Below are 20,295 nucleotides of genomic sequence, written 5' to 3'. Positions count from 1 at the left end.
AAATAAGTAGATAGAAATCAGACAGCTTATTTATTTTTATGTGTTTAGCTCCTCAGCCTTTGTGAATGTTTTGTCTTCTCTCACATTCTTACTGTCTAACTTTGAATTTCCAGGGACCCTGATGTGTCTAGAACCATTTAACTTTACCCATGCATATGAAATGTAACCCTGTGGTGGTTTTGGTTGAATTTCAAAATACAAAATGTAGCACAATAACAGTCTTATGAGCGATCCAAGATCACCTCAGGTAGATGGAAGAAAGCTCAGTGCTTAATTTTTACTGTCAGTTATGTTAACTATGCATTTTGAAGTGCAAGAAAAACTGACAATGTTTGGACTTATCATGGTGTTTGTTTTTCCAGCTGTTGTGAAGTTTAAAAAAAATACTGGCAACAGTTATTGTCGTACCTTCATATTAGTAAAACCACTATCTAGTAATGAAAACTATTTTTCTTAAATTTCCTCAAAACTTGTTGTTGTATATGGAATATCTACATATATAAATACATATATGTGCATATAAAATCACATTCTTAACAATTTCCTGATGCAGAGGATAAATAAAACCTAGACTAGGGACTGATCTCTAGCTGGCTCCATGAGCATTCCTGCTCTCTTGGAGCTCTGATTCATAGTAAATGTGCTCTTGAAACAAAATTCCTAATGCTAAAATAAACCATCTTTGCTGTCTTACCTAGATAAACAGTGATAATGTTTATATCTTTGGGCTTTTTGTGGTGTAGAAGGCCTTCACTTCCATGTTTACTGCTCTTGAGTCTCCTTTCTGTAGGAACGTGTAGGTTCTTTTTAGGGTGGCAGTTCACAGCATTTTGCTTACACTGATAAACGTGAGCAGTGATTGAGTTCTCATAGTTTTTCTAATATTTGAAGTAAAAACATATTCACCTAGAGCAGAGATGCCATTTTAGTATTGTTTGGAAATGTAACTGTGAAAGTACTTGGGAGAAATCTCTTGTAGCCTATTTTTCCTAACCATGGGTAATGTGCGTTCAATTTTATTATTTATTGGTCAACTAAGTATAAGGTTTTTTTACTGCATATGCTACTAACCTAAGAGACTGCAAAGTCAGAAGTTGAACTGATTACATTACAGCATGAGCACAGTTTGTGTGATACCGTTTCAGAGGTCTCATACCCCTATCTGTCTCCTAGCAGTTAATATTAGTAGACGTCACTTTTTTAGATCTGTTGCTCTCTATACGCATTTCCCATATCCACGTTTTCCAGGAATAAAATTAAAATTCCATTACTATCTGGAAATCTCAGTACTTTATTTTATTTTCTCCGCTTTGCCCCCCAGACATGCGTGATAAAATGCGGAAATGGAGGGAAGAAAACTACCGAAACAGTGAGCAGATAGTGGATGTTGGAGAAGAGTTAATTAATGAATATGCATCTAAACTTGGAGATGACAGTAAGAAAACAATCATTATTTTTAAAGCTTTCGTTGCCTGATTTTGTTTTCTTTTTTTTCAGCCTCTGTTTTTGATTTCTGTGTTGCCTTTCTGTGTCTGCTGTTATTGATGAAATAAATATTATTTTCTTAGTCTAAGATGCTGACATAATTCCTAGATTTCTCTCCCAAATATGGACTGCAGGGAAAAGAAGTGTAAAAATTACCTACTAGAACTTTTAAATTGTTATACTGGTAATTAGACCATTATGTGAAAACTTAGCATGAAACTGTTATCTGGGTGTTATTTAACTGATTTTCTCTTCTTCAACACTGTGGCAAAAGTTGAAAAGTATCTTTTTATAACAGTGAAAGCTATTCCTTGGTCAACTCATACCTACCGCAAGAATTAATATTGATGCTGGTTTTATCATAACTTTACATTTGTGATATTATAGTTTAAGGTAAATCTAAATTTCCACTATTCATGAAATTATTATTTTCAGTGGATATTAACTACCGTATACTAATTTCAGTAGGTAGAAGTTTGGATACAATGTTTCCTACTAGAAGATATTTGTTTAGAAGCACATCACAATACAACAGCAGTCTTTAGTATAAGCATAACATTTTAAAAAAGGTATAACAAACAGGGTTGTATAGGTTTGGATATTAATCTCACACAGGTTTTTATTTTAATACTCGTTCTTTCTTCTTTTTCCCTTTTTTATAATTCAGGTGATTTAATATAGACATTCCATAATACATTTATCTTCTAGTTCTTTCATTTTATTAACTGCTATCACAAGTAGATTTTAACAGCCACAGTAGTGCATTGTATTTACTAGTAAGAGAGTATTCCATACGATTAACTTTGCTCAGCTTTAAGTTAACTTTAATTTCAAATAATTCACTTCAAGCAGTGTTCCAGTAATTAAAATCCCCATGGTCCTTTCAGAAAGACACTTTGCCTCCTTGTCTTGTCAGGTCAGGTATCTTTCAGTATTGGGTTTGGGGCTCTGCAGATAGGATTTGTTTTATCTCACTGCTTTGCTCTGCTTCTGTCTGGCACCTGCTGAGCTGTAAGTCTGTTCTGGAGTTCTTTCTATTACATGGCCACTGCAAATGTTGTACTTTTGTGGGTATAAATACTTGGATAATCTCCCCAAAGTATCATGTATTGAAAACACCTCTATGCAGAGCAGTGAGTCATGAAGTGCATTTGGAGATTCAGGGTCTGAGGATGATATTGCACTGTAACTGTGCTTGTTTTTAGGCTGTGTGGGTCACCTTAATACACCCCCCTGTGAGAGGGTTGATGTAGGTTCCCTCTGCTTTAAATAACTTCGAGAACTGTCTCTGATTTTACTTTCTTCATGCCACATTGCTAGAAATTTATGAGAATTGTGTTTTAGTAAGAAATTGTTGAGGAGCTTGATGCTTCTCTCAGACCTTACTGACACCTTTCTGAAACACTGTTCTCAATAACACAGGCTGAGTCACTCCTTTCTTGTCAGTACTGAGTTTCTCCTTTTAAAGTTACGTGTGTTTTATTCTTTCATAAACTTGACATTGAGGATTCATTAGGTAAATGAGCTGCAGTGTTCCCAAGGTTCTTAGCAAATGCATATAAAAGCATCTGAAATTTATTGACATATTTACATTCTATTTAATTTGCCTTTGAAAGTAGTATCAGAATGGCAAGAAAAACTAACAACCAAAAAAAGTCCCAGACACCTGCAGCAGGCCTAGAATTCTTTCTTGGGTAGCCTTGGAAGGTGAATGAGTTGTATATGATGGATGTTCGCAATGGCTAATTTCAGAATGCATATAGAAATGAAAATAATGAATTATTTGGGTATCTCTGTAAATTGTCTCCACAGACAGAAGACATCCAATGTAACTGGGGGGAAAAAAGATTTTATAATTATTAGAGTTTTTAAAATAAAAACAACTTATCAAATATTCAGCATAATTTTAATTAAAAGTTAGGATTTTCTTATGGGCAATCAGTAATTCAAAGCTGTAGAGTTGGTCTTCAAAGTAGAGGTAAAAGTACAGATTAGAAAAAAAAACACCCCTCTGAACATGTCACTTGGTTCTCTTACAAGTATTCTTTTGCCTAATATCTGACACTAACCTGTGCTAGGGTTAGAGTATCAAAGGAGAGGTTTGATCAAATGAGGAGAGCCATTTCATGAACTATACAAGTATCTTATTCTTGTGCTTACAATTTTTTTCAAATATATATTTTATATCATGGAAATATCTGTATTTTGTTTGTATCTACGTATTTTTACATTCATGGAAATAATGTATACAAATGTCTTACAAATAGTTCCAATGGGAAAGAAGGGTTACAGGAAAATGAAAGCCTGTTCCTCTTCTTTTGTATACTTGGCAAGAAATAGTAATTTCTTTAAAAAATAATGGAAATTCATAAAATAAAAAACTATTTTTAAAAAATGACAGGGCCATTGTTATTTTTATTTTATGTTTTATTTTATATTTTTATTTTGGAAGATATTTGCTTCTGTTTCAGTTATATGCATTATTGGATGCACTTGGTTGGGTTTACATAAGTTCAAAACACTTTGTTCTTCTAATTCTTGTGTTATATGTTTCCCACTACTATAACCTCTCTTTTCTGCACCTTGGGTAGCTACAGTGTTAAGTTCTTTACATTCAAGAACTTGGTAGGCCTAGAACACAGATAACGTCATCTGTTACTGATTTTGAGAAATCCAGGAAGAAGACAACATTTGCAGTGAAAGAGTGAAGAGAAATGTGTTTTCTTTCTAGCCCAAATGGCTGTTCTCCAGGTTCGATCAGAGAGCAAGTCCTAATGGGGATCTGTTTAGAAGACTGCAGCTATAATGTTAGGAAAAGCAGAGAATTAGAGCTTTTTTGCCTTTCAAGATGTGAAGAGGTACTTTGTTACTAAAAGCAATAAAATTGCTTAAATGCATTTTTAATTATTTCCAGGAGTTTCTTAAAATGTCCCTTTCTCAGTGGTGATCTGTGCGAGTAGAAGGGGAAAAATAGGCAGACAGAATTCATTAATCTCATTTACATTGTAGGTGTTTCCCACTGCCTTAAAAAAAATCAGTTATCTGCATTTAATGTCTCTTTTGTGTTCAGTTTGGATAATATATGAACAAGTGATGATTGCTGCTCTGGACTGCAGTCGAGATGATTTGGCATTGGTAAGTTTTCAAGTTGACTTTTCCTTCAAACCTTAGTTTTTCTTCCTGGGTGTATGCTCCAGGTAGTTCTTTGGACAGTTAGAGGTTATTCTGTACTCCATAGCTTGGACTTTTAGAATATCTATTGAGAAATACACTGCTGGGAAGAAACCACCTCCACCCACCTTCTCGAATGTGTAACTTTTGTTTAGACAGATCATGTCTCTTCCAATAGCCATGACAATATTTACAGCTACTTGGGTATGGGCTAAATGTCAAGAATAATATTGAAGTTGCCATATTGTACAGAGAGGGTTTGTTTATTGAAAAACTCTCAAATTATATTGTTTTTTTGAATGTTTGGAGGTAAAATGTCCTGTCATATCATATTATATGTCATGTTGGCTATCATCAAAGAAAGTCATTGACATATAGGAGCAAGTCTTCAAGATTAATAAGGAGCTGGACTGCATAATGTGTAAGAAAGGGCTGAGAGATCTGTTAAGTCAAGAGAAAGCTAAGAGGGGATTTTATTGCTGTCTTTGAACATGTGCTAATGGGAAGGTATAAAGAAGGTGGAGACAGATTTTTGTAGATGTGCAGCAAAATACAAGTGCGAGAGACATAAGTTACAACAAAGGAAATTCCGGTTAGATACAGGAAAATGTTTTTAATGGTGGGGTTAGTGAACACTTTGGGAAAAGCACCATAGAGAGACTGTGGAATCTCCTTTGGAGACTGTGCGCTCACATGGAAGCTGGCTCTGTTTTGAGTGGGAACTTGGAGCAGGTGACTTCCAAAGGTCCCTTGCAATACCAATTATTCAGTTATTCTTGATAAAAATATTGTTAATAGTTCAGGTAGTGGAACAGGCTGCCCAGAGAAGTGGTTGAGTCACCATCCCTGAAGGTGTTTAAAAGACATGTACATGTGGTGCTTAGGGACATGGTTTAGTGCCAGTGTCAGGTTAACTGTTGGACTTGATGATTCGAGGGTCCCTTCCAACCAGACTTATTCAATGATTCTATAATGGATATTTGGGTTCAGTCCGTTTGTGTGCACATTTATTTGAATTATATAAACAGCAATTTAGATAAAATGAGTTTATTTAGAACTAACATCTGTTCACTAGATTAAAAATGAAAACAACACCGAAACAGACCCCAGAAACCTAACCAAGCTTAGCTAATTCTTTAAAAACAGCAACTGAAAAAGGCAAAAGTGTGTTTTGCAGCAAATTTTAATAATCTTTTCATCCGTCCTTCACAAAACGCTGGGGGAAAAAAGCTTGAGTTTGTCTTGTGCCGTGAAAACCCGCAAGCTTGAGCTTATTCTAAGTAAAAAGAAAGATATCTCAGGAGTCCAGGTCTTTCATGAGGATTACTCTTCCAGTGCCTTGTTCTCTATCATGTGATAAAATACCCTATAAAGTCATTGAGGTTTACGTGATGTCATTTGGGTAAAACTTAATGATCTGTGATATACAAGGGGTCAGAGTAGAGGATGTAGTTGAGACAAGGGCAATTTCAAAGTAGGCAGAACTAGATAAGTTTCTCTTGCATCCCATATGTATATGGTAAAATAGGGTACGCTGGAAAATACAGCACAACATGCTGAACTTGTTGTGAACCCGCTGAACTTCCCTTTCTTTTGCTCCTCAGAAGAAAATATTGTTGTAGTATAGCTCTCTGTTTAAAGAAAACCAAACAGACTTACTGTTTAAATAAATATATTTCTGTGTTCTCATTTATAGCTAAAACAGTTTTAGTCTTTATTTTCAGGGTCTTTTTAGGAAGACTTTCACAAAATTGTTGAGGGAACCAGTGTTGAAAGATCAGTTGTGAAACACAGTTTGTTTTTACTAACCCTGGCAGGGATTTGAAATCGCATTTTCTGTGCCCTCTAAGGAATATTGCTTGAGATGAGGGAAGTGCAACATTTCATATGCAGCTTAGAAAGAAGGTTAAAAGCTTAGAGGGAATCTTAGTTGTGGTTCGGTTTCTCGTGTTTGTGTTTGTTTGTTTTGTGTTTTTGTTGTTTTGTTTGTTTTTGTTTTGTGTGTGTGTTTTTGATTGATTTATAATTACAGAGTAGTTAATTTGAACAAGTCAACATCATATGTGGCTTTTTACTACAGCTGTAGCCCCAAAGCAAGCAAACAGCTTTGGGACTTCTTGTTTTAGCAGCGAGCTTTTGACAGCTGTGATACATTTTGCTTAGGGCGATAGGTCTGATCAGCTCCAAATGAGGAGGCTGAGATGGTTTTCAGTGTCATTTCTCTGACTTTTGTTTTTTTTTCTTTCCTGTTTGTGTTGCCGTTGTCCTCTCTGTCCTGCACAGAATGACTGTGTGTGTGTAACACGTGTCCCTGCTGCAGTCAGCCAGTTCTTTCATGTGCCTGTTGATGAAATTGCCTTTGGTTGACAGGCACTTGCACCACCAGTGTTTCACATGCTGAAGTTCAGATTTGTATTTCTTCGTCAGGCCCTTAAAGTTAAAAATTGATATAATTTAAAAAGTCAGAAAGCAAATTAACTGCAAATTAAGTTTCACATAGAAATGAGTTTTGCCATTGTAGTTGCTGAGTTTCTGAGAGAATCTTGGGAGTGGGTTGTTGACATAATGCAGAGCCAGACCTTAACAATTTAAATTATTATGGGGATTACAGTTTAAATTTAAAAAGGAGACATTCAGAGCTCCTGGGTCAGAACATTTTGAAGATACAGCTCGTGTAGTTTATTCATGCACTTCTGTTCTCAGAAGTGTTGCAGTGAGTTTTTCCTGACTGTCTCACAACTTTTCATGTCACTTTTTTGTGTTTGATGTTTTAATCTATAGAAGTTTATTTTGGCCTCATGGCTGCTGTATTCAGTTGAATAATGATCGTGTCGTCAGATCTAATGAGAACAAGTCAGGTCTTGTAGGACTCCTGCACTTGAGTGCTACTTCATCAACTTTTTTATATTGTCAATGGGATTTTTCTAGATGTAAAATTTGATCTGCAGATTGTTGAGTTTAGTATTATGGCAAAAGGTACCATTTTTAACATTTAAAAATTTTATTGGAGAAAAGCAGTACATGTTTTTAGATTGAAAATCACTGTCCTTTGGGATTCCTGGATCGCTGAGCTACAGCGTGGGTTGCTTATTGGCTGCAAAAGTTCTTAAAATCTTGAAGATCGTTTGTATGGTAAAAGCTGGAATGAAACTACTTTTCTGCAGTTCTGTGCAAGTTGTCATGTCTCTTAAGAATGTTCACAGGTTAGTTCAGATGTTATGTAATGAGCTGCTAAGTACATGTAGTTTTTATGACTGTTGTCCAGAGCAGCAGTTGTTCACCTGAACATCACTCAAAGTGCCAGTAAACTGTTTCTGTGATAAACCTTAGTATTGCTATGCCCAATAGCGTTGTTGAGGCCTTGGTTCATTGGAAACTAAGATGAACATGATGAAAATAGTCAGTGCTTACTTGAGGCTAAGCATTACTACTTTGATTACATTTCCGTTTCTCCCTTCTCTGCCTTTGTGCGTCTAGGAGAGATGTGAGTATTTCTCTTTGGTGTGATCTAGCAAGCTGCTTAGCTAGAGAAACAGGGAAGGAACCTACACAATTTTACTGATTTGCTTCTGTGTTTTTCCATGACTAGTGGATGTGATGAGATGGAACAGACTATGTAGACAGACCACTGCTAGAACCGTAGGTCTGAAGAACAAGTTTATAAATAAAGGCCTGGAAAAGGGGGGTTCTGTGTGAAGCTTTTAATGGGATTCAAAGCACTGGTCTTTTTGGGAGCCTGGGGACTGTCCCGCCTCCCACCACAATGAGTCAGCTACAAACTGCAATGTGATCCAGGCACATTCATGATATGGTTAGGGTTAGTTTGCTCTGGGGAAGTTGTGACTCAGTCCCTCTACCCAACATCCTTTTTGGCTAACCCAGAGAAAGCTGCCTGTAATTAATTCCTTTATCCAGCCCAGGTGTCTCATTGATTTCAGGAGTTAGAAGCTATTCCTCTTCTGCCAGCAGGCTCAACCCAAACTGGTGACAAACATTTTCTTTGGATTTCAATTTTTATTTTAAAAATAAACACGGAATTTAGTATTAGCATAGTTTGTTCCATTGCAAGATATCCATTTATTAAAGAAGCATCACATAAGCTCTGACTGTCTCTATTTTGTTGTTGGTTTATTTTTACTATATTGTGTTTTTTTAAGGCATCTAAGAACCAAGTAGACTTCAAGTTTTAATAGTATCAGAACTGTTTTAGTAGGTGAGTTAAGCTTTCTAGACAAATAACTAGGCTTCACTATCTAATGACCCGTATGGAGGATATTTATTAGAATTAGTCTTCTAACAGAGAAAGTTTCAGTTTCTGAGGTTCTCTTCATCAATACTTTTTATGGCTTATTTCAAAAATTAGTATTTGCTTTTACTTAGAGGTGCCATTTCAGATTGTTGAATTCATCAGCCAAGGACTTTTTTTTCTTCCAACTTCATGTAGATAATTACATTCACAATAATATTTTTTGTTTTATTTGTACAGTTTTGTCTTCAGGAACTAAGGCGGCAGTTTCCTGGGAGCCACAGAGTTAAACGATTAACTGGAATGAGATTTGAAGCTATGGAAAGGTAAAACCTGAATTTTAAAAAATGTGCTTTCTTTCTGGAAAGTTGCTTTCTATTTCTTAAAAAGGAATTTGTGCACTATACAAACATGGCAAAGAAATGCTGGGCAGTTTCATTATGGAAAATAATGATGTGCATGATCATGTTACAGTGTTTAGGTGTTTTTATTGCATTTTTGCATCTACTATACAGTGATTTTTGCAATCTTCCCATCAGACTACAGCGATAAAAAAGGTCTCTTACTTGACAACATAAGTCGTTATACAGTAAAACACTAGGCACTGTTTTAACAAAGTCTGAGAGGTATACATTTCATATACAGGAGCATATGAAAATCAGTAATAGCATTTTTTTGCCTTCGTTGTTCTCTAATTACTGCAGTGTGTAGCTCTTTTTGCTTGTTTTCTCGGTATGAATAAGTTGAGTAATGCTATTAATAAAATTATTATTTTATCATTAATTAATAAGAATTAAATCTATAGAGTTAGTTATGGAAACAACTCAAAAACCACACATAATAGAACAGCAGAACCTAAAAGTCAGACTGGCCTTTGTGAAGTGACCTGTAGAAGGCTTATAGCATATGAAGTTTAACAGAAATTATTAAAATAATGAACAGCTAAAAGCTTTATCATTTTCCAAGAGGGATGACCTCAGGGGTTGAGGTTGACCTTTGCTGTCCATGTTCTCCTTTGGATACAATGTTGATATCAACTTTCCTTTCTAAAGTACTTGTCTTGAGTGTTGAGAAGGACTTTCACCTTCCAGTGCCTTTGAATGCTGGCAAATCAGTTGCATATCACATTTTACATAGACTTGGTGAGATTTAGAGTTTTTGGGCCATCTTGGTAGGAAGGAATTGGAACTTCAAAGTAAACCCCTAAATGCTTTTTTGTTTTTGTGTAGTTTGTTTCTTTAGCAGATCTTCTTCGTCTGTTACATCCTTGCAAAATTAACTTTGAAAGTCTTACTTGATATGAGTCACCAATGAATGTCCATTGCTTCGATCAAAAAGGGTGGATAACTGGATTCCAAAACCACAGGAGCAGCTAAACGTTCCATGTTTCACTCTCGCTTTATAGCAAATACAAATTTATAAGGAATTTCCATGAAATTTGGCTCTCTTTCTGTCTTGGTTTGATGTAGCATAGGAAGAAATTGAGGGAATGGCAGCAGATTCCATCCCCCCCCGCCTTTCCCGAAACCTTTTCAGAAGTGCAGAAGATCACAATTCTGTTAAGGCTCATGTGACTGCATTGAAGATGTTATTGCACGGGAACAGATCTTTGTGGGAGGTGCACAAACATGGGTTGTTTCAGCAATCAAGTGAGATTGAGCTACAGTTTTCCAAAAGTGCTCATAAAAATTCTTGATAAAATGTCTGTCAGGTTAGGTCCTTGAGACTGGAATATCAAGGAAGCAGAGGTATTAATGAAAGCTGAGGTTTCATCTTCATAGATTTTCTCAGAAGTCAGAGAAGAAAGAGGCTTCAGCTCTAGTTTAACAGGAACCCATCTGCAGGAGCTCTGAACCATGCCCTGGAGAAGCCTGTCTATCTCCACTGACTATAAACGAAGCCTAGGGAGATTTAGGCTGGAAGGATCACATCTGGAATTTAAGAAGTCAGCTTCTTGTTAAATTCTAGGTGACTTCTAGGAGTTGCTAAGATCCTGCCTTCTCTAGCAGGAAGAGGACACAGGCAAGAGCATCCCTGTAGACTGAGGCATTGATGTAGGCACCAATCAAAAGAATAGTACTCTGGAACTTCACCCTGTAAAGATGGGGTTATGGCCATCATATTGAGTAAAATACATTTGGTAAAGCAGAGAATATGAATACAGCATTTTACAGCATGTCTGCTCAAGGCTGTAGCAGTCACCGTTTACTCCTTTCTGCTTCTGCACTTACTTTCACACTTGTTCTCATAGCTTATGGTAACTGGACCAGACAGCTGAGCGAGGCTCACGTCAGCGGTGCTTAGGGAGCAGAGAGAGTATGGAGAATGGGTGTTCCAGGTGAGAAGGGATGTGTGGCATCAAAGTCAATCAGCGGTACCTCTGAAAAACTACTTGTCAAACTATACATGAAAACACAAAGTATGTCCTAGCTTTGTGGTGACAGTACAACAGCTGTGTAGTCAAATGTGGTTTGAATTGAATTATTTCATTCGTCCAGTTTGGGTTCTGTACACAGCTGGCTGAGCGCACAGATCTCTTTCCCAGAAGATTTAAAGCATTTATAGCAGCTGGAGTAGCCTGTTTCAAGCATACTTGAAATCACAGAATTAATTAATAAAACCTCCATAGTGATGGTGGAAAACATTTCCTTCAAGATTTAGGGTATAGTCTAGGGGTGGACTCTTACGAGAATCTCCCCTGTGTACTGTATGTGGCTGCTTATACTTCATAAAATCACAACAGAAGAAACTTACATGGAGTTTTAAATTACAACAATGAAGTGAAAAGTCAGTATTTTGGATGCCTTCTCAAATTTGTGGGTTTCTGTTTCTTGGGAGAGGTGAGAGTTGGGATGTGATGATTGGAGCTATTGGGTACGGAAAAAGAACAGACAGGAGAGCAAGAAATCGTGTGTTTTTAAAAAAAAAGTAATAGTAATAAGTATAAGTTGCTGCTTAAATAGTATTTCGTGAAGCAATTACCATGTATTTTTAAATTGTGACATGAAACTTTGCTTTTCTTATTTAGCACTCACTTCAGAATTTTGTATGAGTTTGCTTAAATATATTTGATATAAAAATGTGGAAGGTTTATTAACTATTGCAAAGGCATTCACAAAGTTGGGAGTTCTGTCTTAGCAGAAATAAAGGTGCATAATTTCTTTGAACAGGTATGATGATGCTATCCAGTTATATGATAGAATTTTACAAGAAGATGCAACTAACACAGTAAGTTTAAAAGATTTTTCTGAACTTCAGTGGTTTGTTGTTTGAAATTGTCGTAACATTTTGTGGGTTTCACTGTGGAAAAACATGTCTGTATTATTGTCTTTGTTTCCCTTTGTTTCCTAGTATGATAACTTGTGCTGCCTTAATTAGAACAGATGAGATTTGTTTCATGATGAGAAGGTGTCATGTAATACCTGCTTAAACACTGAGTTTAGAAGACAGGATTATAACTAGCAACCTTTTAAGCAGTATTAGTAGGGTTTAGATAGGGCTTTCAGCTTTTCCATTTGCCCCGAATATTCAGTGGACCAGTGTAGTCTGCCGTGTGTCTTCTGTCTTCCTAATGGTTAATCTTACTTAAAGATTGTGTGAATACACTCCGGTAGTGCTTGAATAGCAGTTACTTTGAATTCTTGTCTAGTAGACTTTACTAACTTTTGAATCAAACTGCTATAAAGTTTGCCAATTGTATAAAACAAAATGTGAGATGGGCTGCACTTTTAAGCATTTTTTTGAGTACTGTGTAAGGCACCTTGAGCTATTAGATGCCAAAGTGAGAGTCTAGGGAAACTTGTAGCAATATATTTTAATGTGGTTTTTTTTTCTACAAGGATAAAACTAGAAATATGGAGAAACTATGGAGTTTCAAATTTTTATATCACATGTTACAAAGTCAGTTAATAATTATTAATGATTGTCTGAGGGTATATGTTTGTCTGCGTGACTTGGTTTCAAGGAACTGGTTCCCTTTATTGGGTGAACTTCTATGTACTTGGAATACTTGGGGTATTGCAGATGTTTTGGCACTCTCACATAAACCTCCTTGGTGTGTTTGGAACCTCTGCCTTTCTTCAGTCAGCTTATTTGATGTGGTCTGCTATTCAAGAGGGGAAACCCCACAGAAATACAGATAACTGGGGAAACTAGGGTGTGCCAGAGCTGGATATAGATAAAGTGCCATCACTTTAGCTTAAGTAAACCACTAAAAAACCAAACAAAAAGAAATCCAACAAAAAAAAAACCAAACCCTCAAAACAAAACAAAAACCAAGAACTAAGAAAGACCCAAAACCACCAAACCAGAAAATTATTTTCCAGGCAGTGCATCTGTAAACGTTAGTACCAAGTTAAGCACTCAAAGACAGCAGCAGATTAAAATCTGTGACTTTTAGCAGTGATAGAACTCGTATTTTTTTGTGCAAGAGTAAAATGAAATATTACAAATTTTCTCTCTTTTTTGCTCTCCCTAGAGCAGTGCTACTTTATGTTCTGTGAGACAAATGTAGGTGATCTGCAATTGTCCTTTGAAAGTCTGTAGTGTTTTTGAGTAGTTCGAGCACAAGGTGTCTGCAGTGAGTGCTGGTGGATTTTATCAGGGTACAACCCAAAGAGTTTCAGAGACGGTAAGTCTTCAGAGTCATGTTAAAACAGGATGGAACCCATCTACAGTGAAGCTACAAGAATAAGTCACCTGGGTGCACATTTTATGACCTTCTGCTGAAGCCAATGGGAAATGGAGCACCATGTTACAATGACTCCTGCAGACCACATGTGTGTGTTTGGCAGTTCTACTCTTCAGCTGTCTCAACATGGCTAACGTCATCTGAGTGGTTTGCTGGATAGATTTATAAAATGAAATGATATATTTACATAAGTAATATCCATGACTATTACCTAATTTGAATTTCCTCCTTAAAAAATCATAAAGATCCATAAAATGGTAGTATTTAGAAGCATAAGATGTAAATATTAGAACAGCTGCATGATCTATTGGATTTCTTAAGATGTGAGAACAGAAATGGAGTGATAAATGCAAAGCAAAGGTTCCTTCCTATATAACTGTAGAATAGGTTGGCTATGGCTCTTACGTGAAGAGTGAAAGTTAAATAGGAAGTTTTGATAAATTGTCATGTGCAGATTTCTTTGTGTCTTTTACCTGTTAATATTTCCATGCACACATATGGCTGCTGTAGGAAAATAAATATTCAAGATTTAAAAAAAACAACCTGTTGCTGAGTTTGTCTTGGCACTCATCTTATAGCAATTTCTCCAGGTCTGCTGACACATGGAGTTGCTTATGTACATTAAATGTTTTGGCAAGTGCTGTGAGTGGAACATAGACATTTGTTCACACGAATCATGTAAAAATCATGCTTTGCAGTGACTGACAGTTTCAAACAGAAGCACGCAAAAAGCTTTTTTAGAAATTAGTTATTTTAGACACCTAGCAGACTTTTCCATTATGAAAAGTGAACTTTGAACTGAAATTATATCACGGACATTTACGCTTTTGGATGAGGTTTTCATGCATGCAAAATGATGAAATTAAGATAACAGTAACTATTTAATTTCTCAGGATAGAATTCAAAGTAGGTTTGTTTGTTTTTTTTTTTTCCCAAAGCTGACCATCTCTTAATGTTTTATCTCACTCACTTACTAAAAACGATGACTCATTTGACAATGGAGCAATGTTAATGTTGTCACTTCAGAGATCGTGTTTCATTTTTTGAAGCATGTAAGTTGTTAAGAGTCTGTCCCTTCTCTAAAGAGTTTAACATTAATGAATGAAATGTGACTCCTGTGAACAGCACAACTTGTGTGCATTTTAACAGGATAAGAATGGGAACCTTTTCCAGTCGTGTCCATTTTGGTTGAAATGAAAGCTTATTAGAGCTGTAGCTGGCAGATTACTCTATTATTAAGGCTACATTTTCCATTGTATGGCCTTTTTTATTAATTAAAATGTAATGTAGCATCCAGTTCAAAATCCTTACTGGTGCTGAGCAGCAGCTGAGTTGTTTGTAGATCTTCAGATAAAATGCTTAGACTGTTTCTCAGAACAAAATAACAGGGGCACTGCTTTTTTTTTAGCAGGGTTGGTAGAAAGAACTTTTTTGTTTCTTTTTGCTGTTAATGTATTTCATTGAGAAATCCTCACCCTGCTCTGCTTTGGAGGAAAGCCTTGGATACCAACAGGAAAAGAGCTCTTGGTAGAATGCAGCTTTTGTTATAGTACGAGAAAAATACCCCAGCTGGCTAAGTTACAGGCGTTTGAAAGCCTTCACTGCATGTTCTCAGTAGAGACTGTTGGAATTTCTGTTAAATATATCTTCTTAAAACCCCATTTGTGTGGAGCATAATCTGTCCTAGGCTACAAAGTGGGGCTTCCTTGCAGTTGCTTCTCATGGCTGTAGGGCTGTGGGAAAGTGGCAGAAAGCAGGCAGACTCTGATTTTTTGAGTTCCACTCAAGTGACGAGCAGAAGGGAAAAAAAATCCAGAAGGAAGTGAGTAAAAAGAGAAGGAAGCAGAACTGTGAGGAGCAAAAGGGAGAGGGACAGGTAATGGAAGGTTGGGTGGTTTGCTGACAACAGAGGTCAAGTCAGATGTACAGGAACAGATGGCTTGAGGGATAGGTAGGAGATCAGAACAGAGGGACTTGTATTAACATTTAAATCTTGGGTGCTTTTATTTTAATTTCATTTGTTCTTAAAAAATAAATGACATTTTTTCTTGTGGCACTGTATTTTGTACCGCCAGTAAATATCTTTGAGACCTACTGGTGAAATGTCTCTTACTCCCTGTAGTACCTGGTGTATATGAGTTCTGTCAGTAACTGTTTTGGCTCTAATAGTGAAGATGTATACCATTTGAATGCTGCAAGTAGCCAAACTTGTTCTGCAAAATGGAACTTCTGTTTTTTCACTAAAGAAAACCCAGGTGCACTTCACACCTTCTGGAAATGAGACTAAACACTCAAGCATGCTACTTAAAAAATACCAAAAAGTGCCTGCCCTTAAAATGACTGGTAGTCTTCTGAAGTAGGTATTAGTAGTTATTGTTTAGACATATCTGTTGTAAATTCAAATAATACAATGGCTGAACTTTTATATAATTTTGTAATACGACAAACCCTGGGCATTTTTACATTGCAAGGTGATTTTCACAGTCTTCTCAGTAGCTCTGTTAGTGGTCTGGGTACTACATTAGGGTTTATGTTTTGGGTGGATTTCTTGTGTAAAATTCCGCAAGAAATTTGGAATTGATATGTCGGTATTTTCTATTTGATATATAAGTCCTCATTTCTGGGAATGAGACTTTTGCATAAGAACCTTACAAATGGAAGTAGCATCTTAAATGTGTTTTTTTTCTCTCATTTGTCCCACAACAGCCATGTGAGATGAAACAGGCTGACATTTTACATATGGAGAGCAGATGAAAGCCCAGTTCTGCAAAATTAGTTAGGACTCAGTTCCTAAGCAGGCAGTTAGCGCTCTGATTTTTCTATTGATTTCAATTCTGGAATGAATTTGAAATGAAGAATTTTTAAACTGTGTGTACGTATCTGTATCAGATAAAGTTGAATGTCTTTTTGCATTATTTTGCCCTGGCAAAGATTCTGCTTTTGGTGAAAGCCCTTCTTGAGGTGTCCTGTCCAGGAGCATGAAGAAGATGGAGTTCCTCTGTTCAAGACTTAGGCTGGTGTCTGACCCACTGCCCTGGTAGAGCACTTGATCAGCACCAGGAGAAAGTGAGATAAGACATGAAGTTCTGCCCCAATTCTAATCCACAGAAAATCTGATGTCTTTATTGGGATAATTCTTCTGCTGTTTCTCTTGCTTTTTCAACTAAGCTTTTAATACGAGAAGACACTATATATGCTTGCTTAGCTTAGGACATGTGGATAATCTCATTAACTTCCTGGGTCTAGTAATGTAATTGGGTGAATGAAGAATTAAAAATAGAATTTTCAGAACATAACGCTGTTCTGGCTGAAGCTGTTGTATTTCAGGGTTTGTAAAATACTTCACTAACAAGTCTGTTGTTTATGGGAGCGGGCAGGAACAAGTGTGTATGTACGGTCACATCAAGTTACACTTTCTCAGAGTATTTTGAGATTCTTTTTCTAGCCAAGCTGGACATGTTTCAGAAGAGGTACAGGAGGTGGTTGAAGACATATGGGAATCCAGATACTAGAAAGATCCCGAGTAAAATCTTAGGACTGTATATCATGTAAATAGGCATCGACTATATATAATGAACATCTGAGTTCGTTCTTCCTAATGTTTTCTTACCATTATGCATTACTACCTTCTTGACTGTATAAGTAACCTTTTTTCCCCAGTTCCTTGTCTCTTGCAAATAATATGGCAATAATTAGTACTGAGTCTTAGCGTTGGATATCTATTTATCGTCTGAACAGTGATAATTCTTTAAAACTCCTGCAGTAGTTGTGCATTCACTTTGAGCACCCAGAGACCTCCTGTGAACTTCTCAGAGGCTTTGTGCACTTATCTACAGGACACTTAAGTTACAAAAAAGAAAGTTGCTCACCAAGTGAAGTATCTACTAATAGGGGGGATTTTCTGATGTGACGTGTTATGTTTCATTAAATACAATGCTAGCACTGCCAGGAAAGATGCAACTAGTCCTGACCTTAACTATGTGTGGTGGTAGTTTTACGTGGAATAAAAAAAGATGGATTGGCACTGTGTCTGGTACAGGATGGAGCTGATGAGAGGGGTGAAGAGCTGCAACTGCTGCTTCAGAAGGTTCCCAGGGAGGGAGGACTCATGGTTGAGCTGGGGATGCACTATGTGCATCCTAAAGAAATGCTTTCTTCTTTTGACAGAGCATCATTTATCATTTTGAGGTTTTAAAAATATCTGGTTCAATCATAAGATAGGCAAAGTGAGAGAGCAGAGTGCATTCCAGCATTTTTTCTGTGTTTTATTTTTGTGACTGTAGCACTTTTAAATGTTGGTGGAGATTTTGTCCTTTGAAATGAAGTATTTGAGAACTGCTATCCTGGAGTCATGCCAAAAGTCCATTTTACTTGTCCTATTTCTGACAGTGACCAATAGCAGATACAAGGAGAAATGGATAAGGATGGGGCAATCACAGTATATTCTGTCCGTTCTGCTGATTTCTATTTATCTTCATGTTACAGTTTTCCTGTGCCAGAAGTGGTAACTGTTTTGAATAGCTCTTAGTTAAATTTCTGCTTTTGAATAGCTCTTAGTTAAATTTCTGCTTTTTTTTAAACTGCTTTTTGGATTTTTATAAGTTTGGTGTGCGTGTGTCTACAAAATCATTCAGAAATGAACTTTTGTAATTTATGGATTGCGCAAATCTCTCATTTTCTTTGTTTTTCAAACCTTCAGTATAACAATTGTGTTTGATACCCTCGTCAAGAGTTGCTTTCTGTTCACTTTATTCATGCTTGTGATTTTTAGGGATCTTTTGCGTTTTTCTTCCCTCTGAGCTGAGAAGTCCTAATCTGTCCAGCAGTTCTTGTTTTCATTCTGTGCCCCAAACCAGGCTGCGGTTCTGAGTGTCCATCCTGCTTTGTTTTATATTTGGGTGAAGAAGGAGAGCAGAGAACTGCAGTCAGTATTAAAAATGCAAGAGCATTATGGAATTATGCAATGGCAAACTGATGCCACCGCTGTATTCTCTTCTATATTATTTTCTGACAATTCCAGTATCGCAGTGTTGTGGGTTTTGGAGGGCATAGTTTTGTTTGTTTTTTAAGACCTCTTCTGAATATTGAACTGATGCTTTATATGTAAATATATCTTTCTTGCAACTCCAGCACTTCCTTCCTAAGTGGGCAAATTCAGACAGCTTTTCTGTGTAAATTAAATTAGTACTGTTTTACCCTATATGCAACCCTTTAACTAGATTAAATGTCAGGGCCTGTTTTATCATGCTGACATTCACTGTTGTGAATGCCGTTCTTTGCTGTTGACTTTTGTTCTTTATACTTGCATAACTCATTGTCATCAACTAACTTCAGCACATCACTGCTAATTCCCTTGTTAGGTCACTTCCAAAGTTGCTGAACAGTAGTTTTTAGTGCAGGTGACTCTGGGATTCTCAGTGCAGAGAACTCACTGAGAGACAGTAACTTTTTTCTGTTTTATATCTTTTGACTAATTTATTTATCCACATGAAAACCTTCCCCTCTTACCCTATAGCAGCTGAATTTCCTTCAGAGCTTTTGGCTTGAGAGTGAGAGGTCTTGTTGAAATTATTTTTGAAGTAAAAGTTGACTTTTAAATGGATCTTTAATCATCCACACTCTTTGTGACTCCTTTGAAGAACTTTGGTAGATCGGGGAAGCCTTACTTTCCTCTGCATAAACTGTTCTTACTCTTCTTTGGTATGTAACATTTTTCATGTTGTCTGATTCCTAGCTTTTTAGCCTTTATAGCTCCTACCAGTTTGCTATGTACTGATGTTAGACTTTGTGGAAGATTCTTTATTGGATTCCCCCTAGAGCTCTCTTGAAAAGTTGTGTTCACCATTGCTGCTTATGCCTTGCCAATATCCCTGAAGGAGCAGCTTCACCTCAGCAGCTCTGTTCCTGCACAGAGTCATTTGCCAGATTTGGCCTGATTTAACTGTCTTCCAGGGTTAACTTTGAAAAAATTCTAAGTCTGGTAAGAGTACAGTTGTTATTGTGACTGTATTCAGATTATGTGGTATTTTGTGACATCCGTGTAATTCCTTCCCTTTATATTTGTTGTAATTGTTTATGTGTCTGTTTGGATTTGCATATTGCTATTTGAAGGAAAATATTTTAATGTGTCAGACCAAACGCACATTTTCTAAAATGCTGAGTCCTTGATAAAAACAAATCCAAAAAATGGAAGCATTTATTTTTAAAGTGCAGAATATCATTTGTTTAACACTGCAGCAGTTATACAGATCTGAAATTGTTCCCTTCCTAGAGGTGTCAGTCCCTGAAAATCCTCTCACTAATACTTTCTTTGCAACCATGAAATTTAGAACAATCTTAGACTCCTTGTTGGTATATTTTACTAATCAAATGCAGAAGTTGATAAATGCTCAAATCCTTACTTCACTTTGAGTCTACTTAATCCTAATTAAAAAAAATCATGACAAATGAAGGATTAGTTCTTGTGCCAGTTTGGGGATTACTGGTGTTTTAAAGAAAAGGCTTGGAAAGTTCACTGTTTAATAAATATGTGACATACTGAAATACCTTAGTCCATATGATGCTGATTATTGTACAAGTGTTTCTTTAAGATGGCATGTATCTTTCCATTAAGAATGCTTGATTTACAGAATCAGGCAATAACCATTCCGGCATTTTATTTTAAACTCTGGAAAACTGATATGGGGAATTCCGTGTTGTAGGC

The 20,295-nt window shown here is 36.5% G+C and overlaps 1 protein-coding gene across 1 annotated transcript in view; it reads left to right on the top strand.

Annotated features, from left to right (window-relative positions):
- The window catches only part of EMC2 (ER membrane protein complex subunit 2), a 38,907-nt gene that overhangs the window by 3,339 nt on the left and 15,273 nt on the right, over positions 1-20,295 (top strand). Inside the window, exons 2-5 of the mRNA XM_065832226.2 lie at positions 1,322-1,435; positions 4,556-4,620; positions 9,143-9,228; positions 12,073-12,130. Of these exons, the coding sequence (XP_065688298.1) occupies positions 1,322-1,435; positions 4,556-4,620; positions 9,143-9,228; positions 12,073-12,130 (323 nt within the window). The remainder of the gene's footprint in view (positions 1-1,321; positions 1,436-4,555; positions 4,621-9,142; positions 9,229-12,072; positions 12,131-20,295) is intronic.

The sequence above is a fragment of the Patagioenas fasciata genome, chromosome 2, assembly GCF_037038585.1.
Source record: "Patagioenas fasciata isolate bPatFas1 chromosome 2, bPatFas1.hap1, whole genome shotgun sequence".
NCBI lineage: Eukaryota > Metazoa > Chordata > Aves > Columbiformes > Columbidae > Patagioenas > Patagioenas fasciata.
This window is presented reverse-complemented; position numbering and strand designations above follow the sequence as displayed.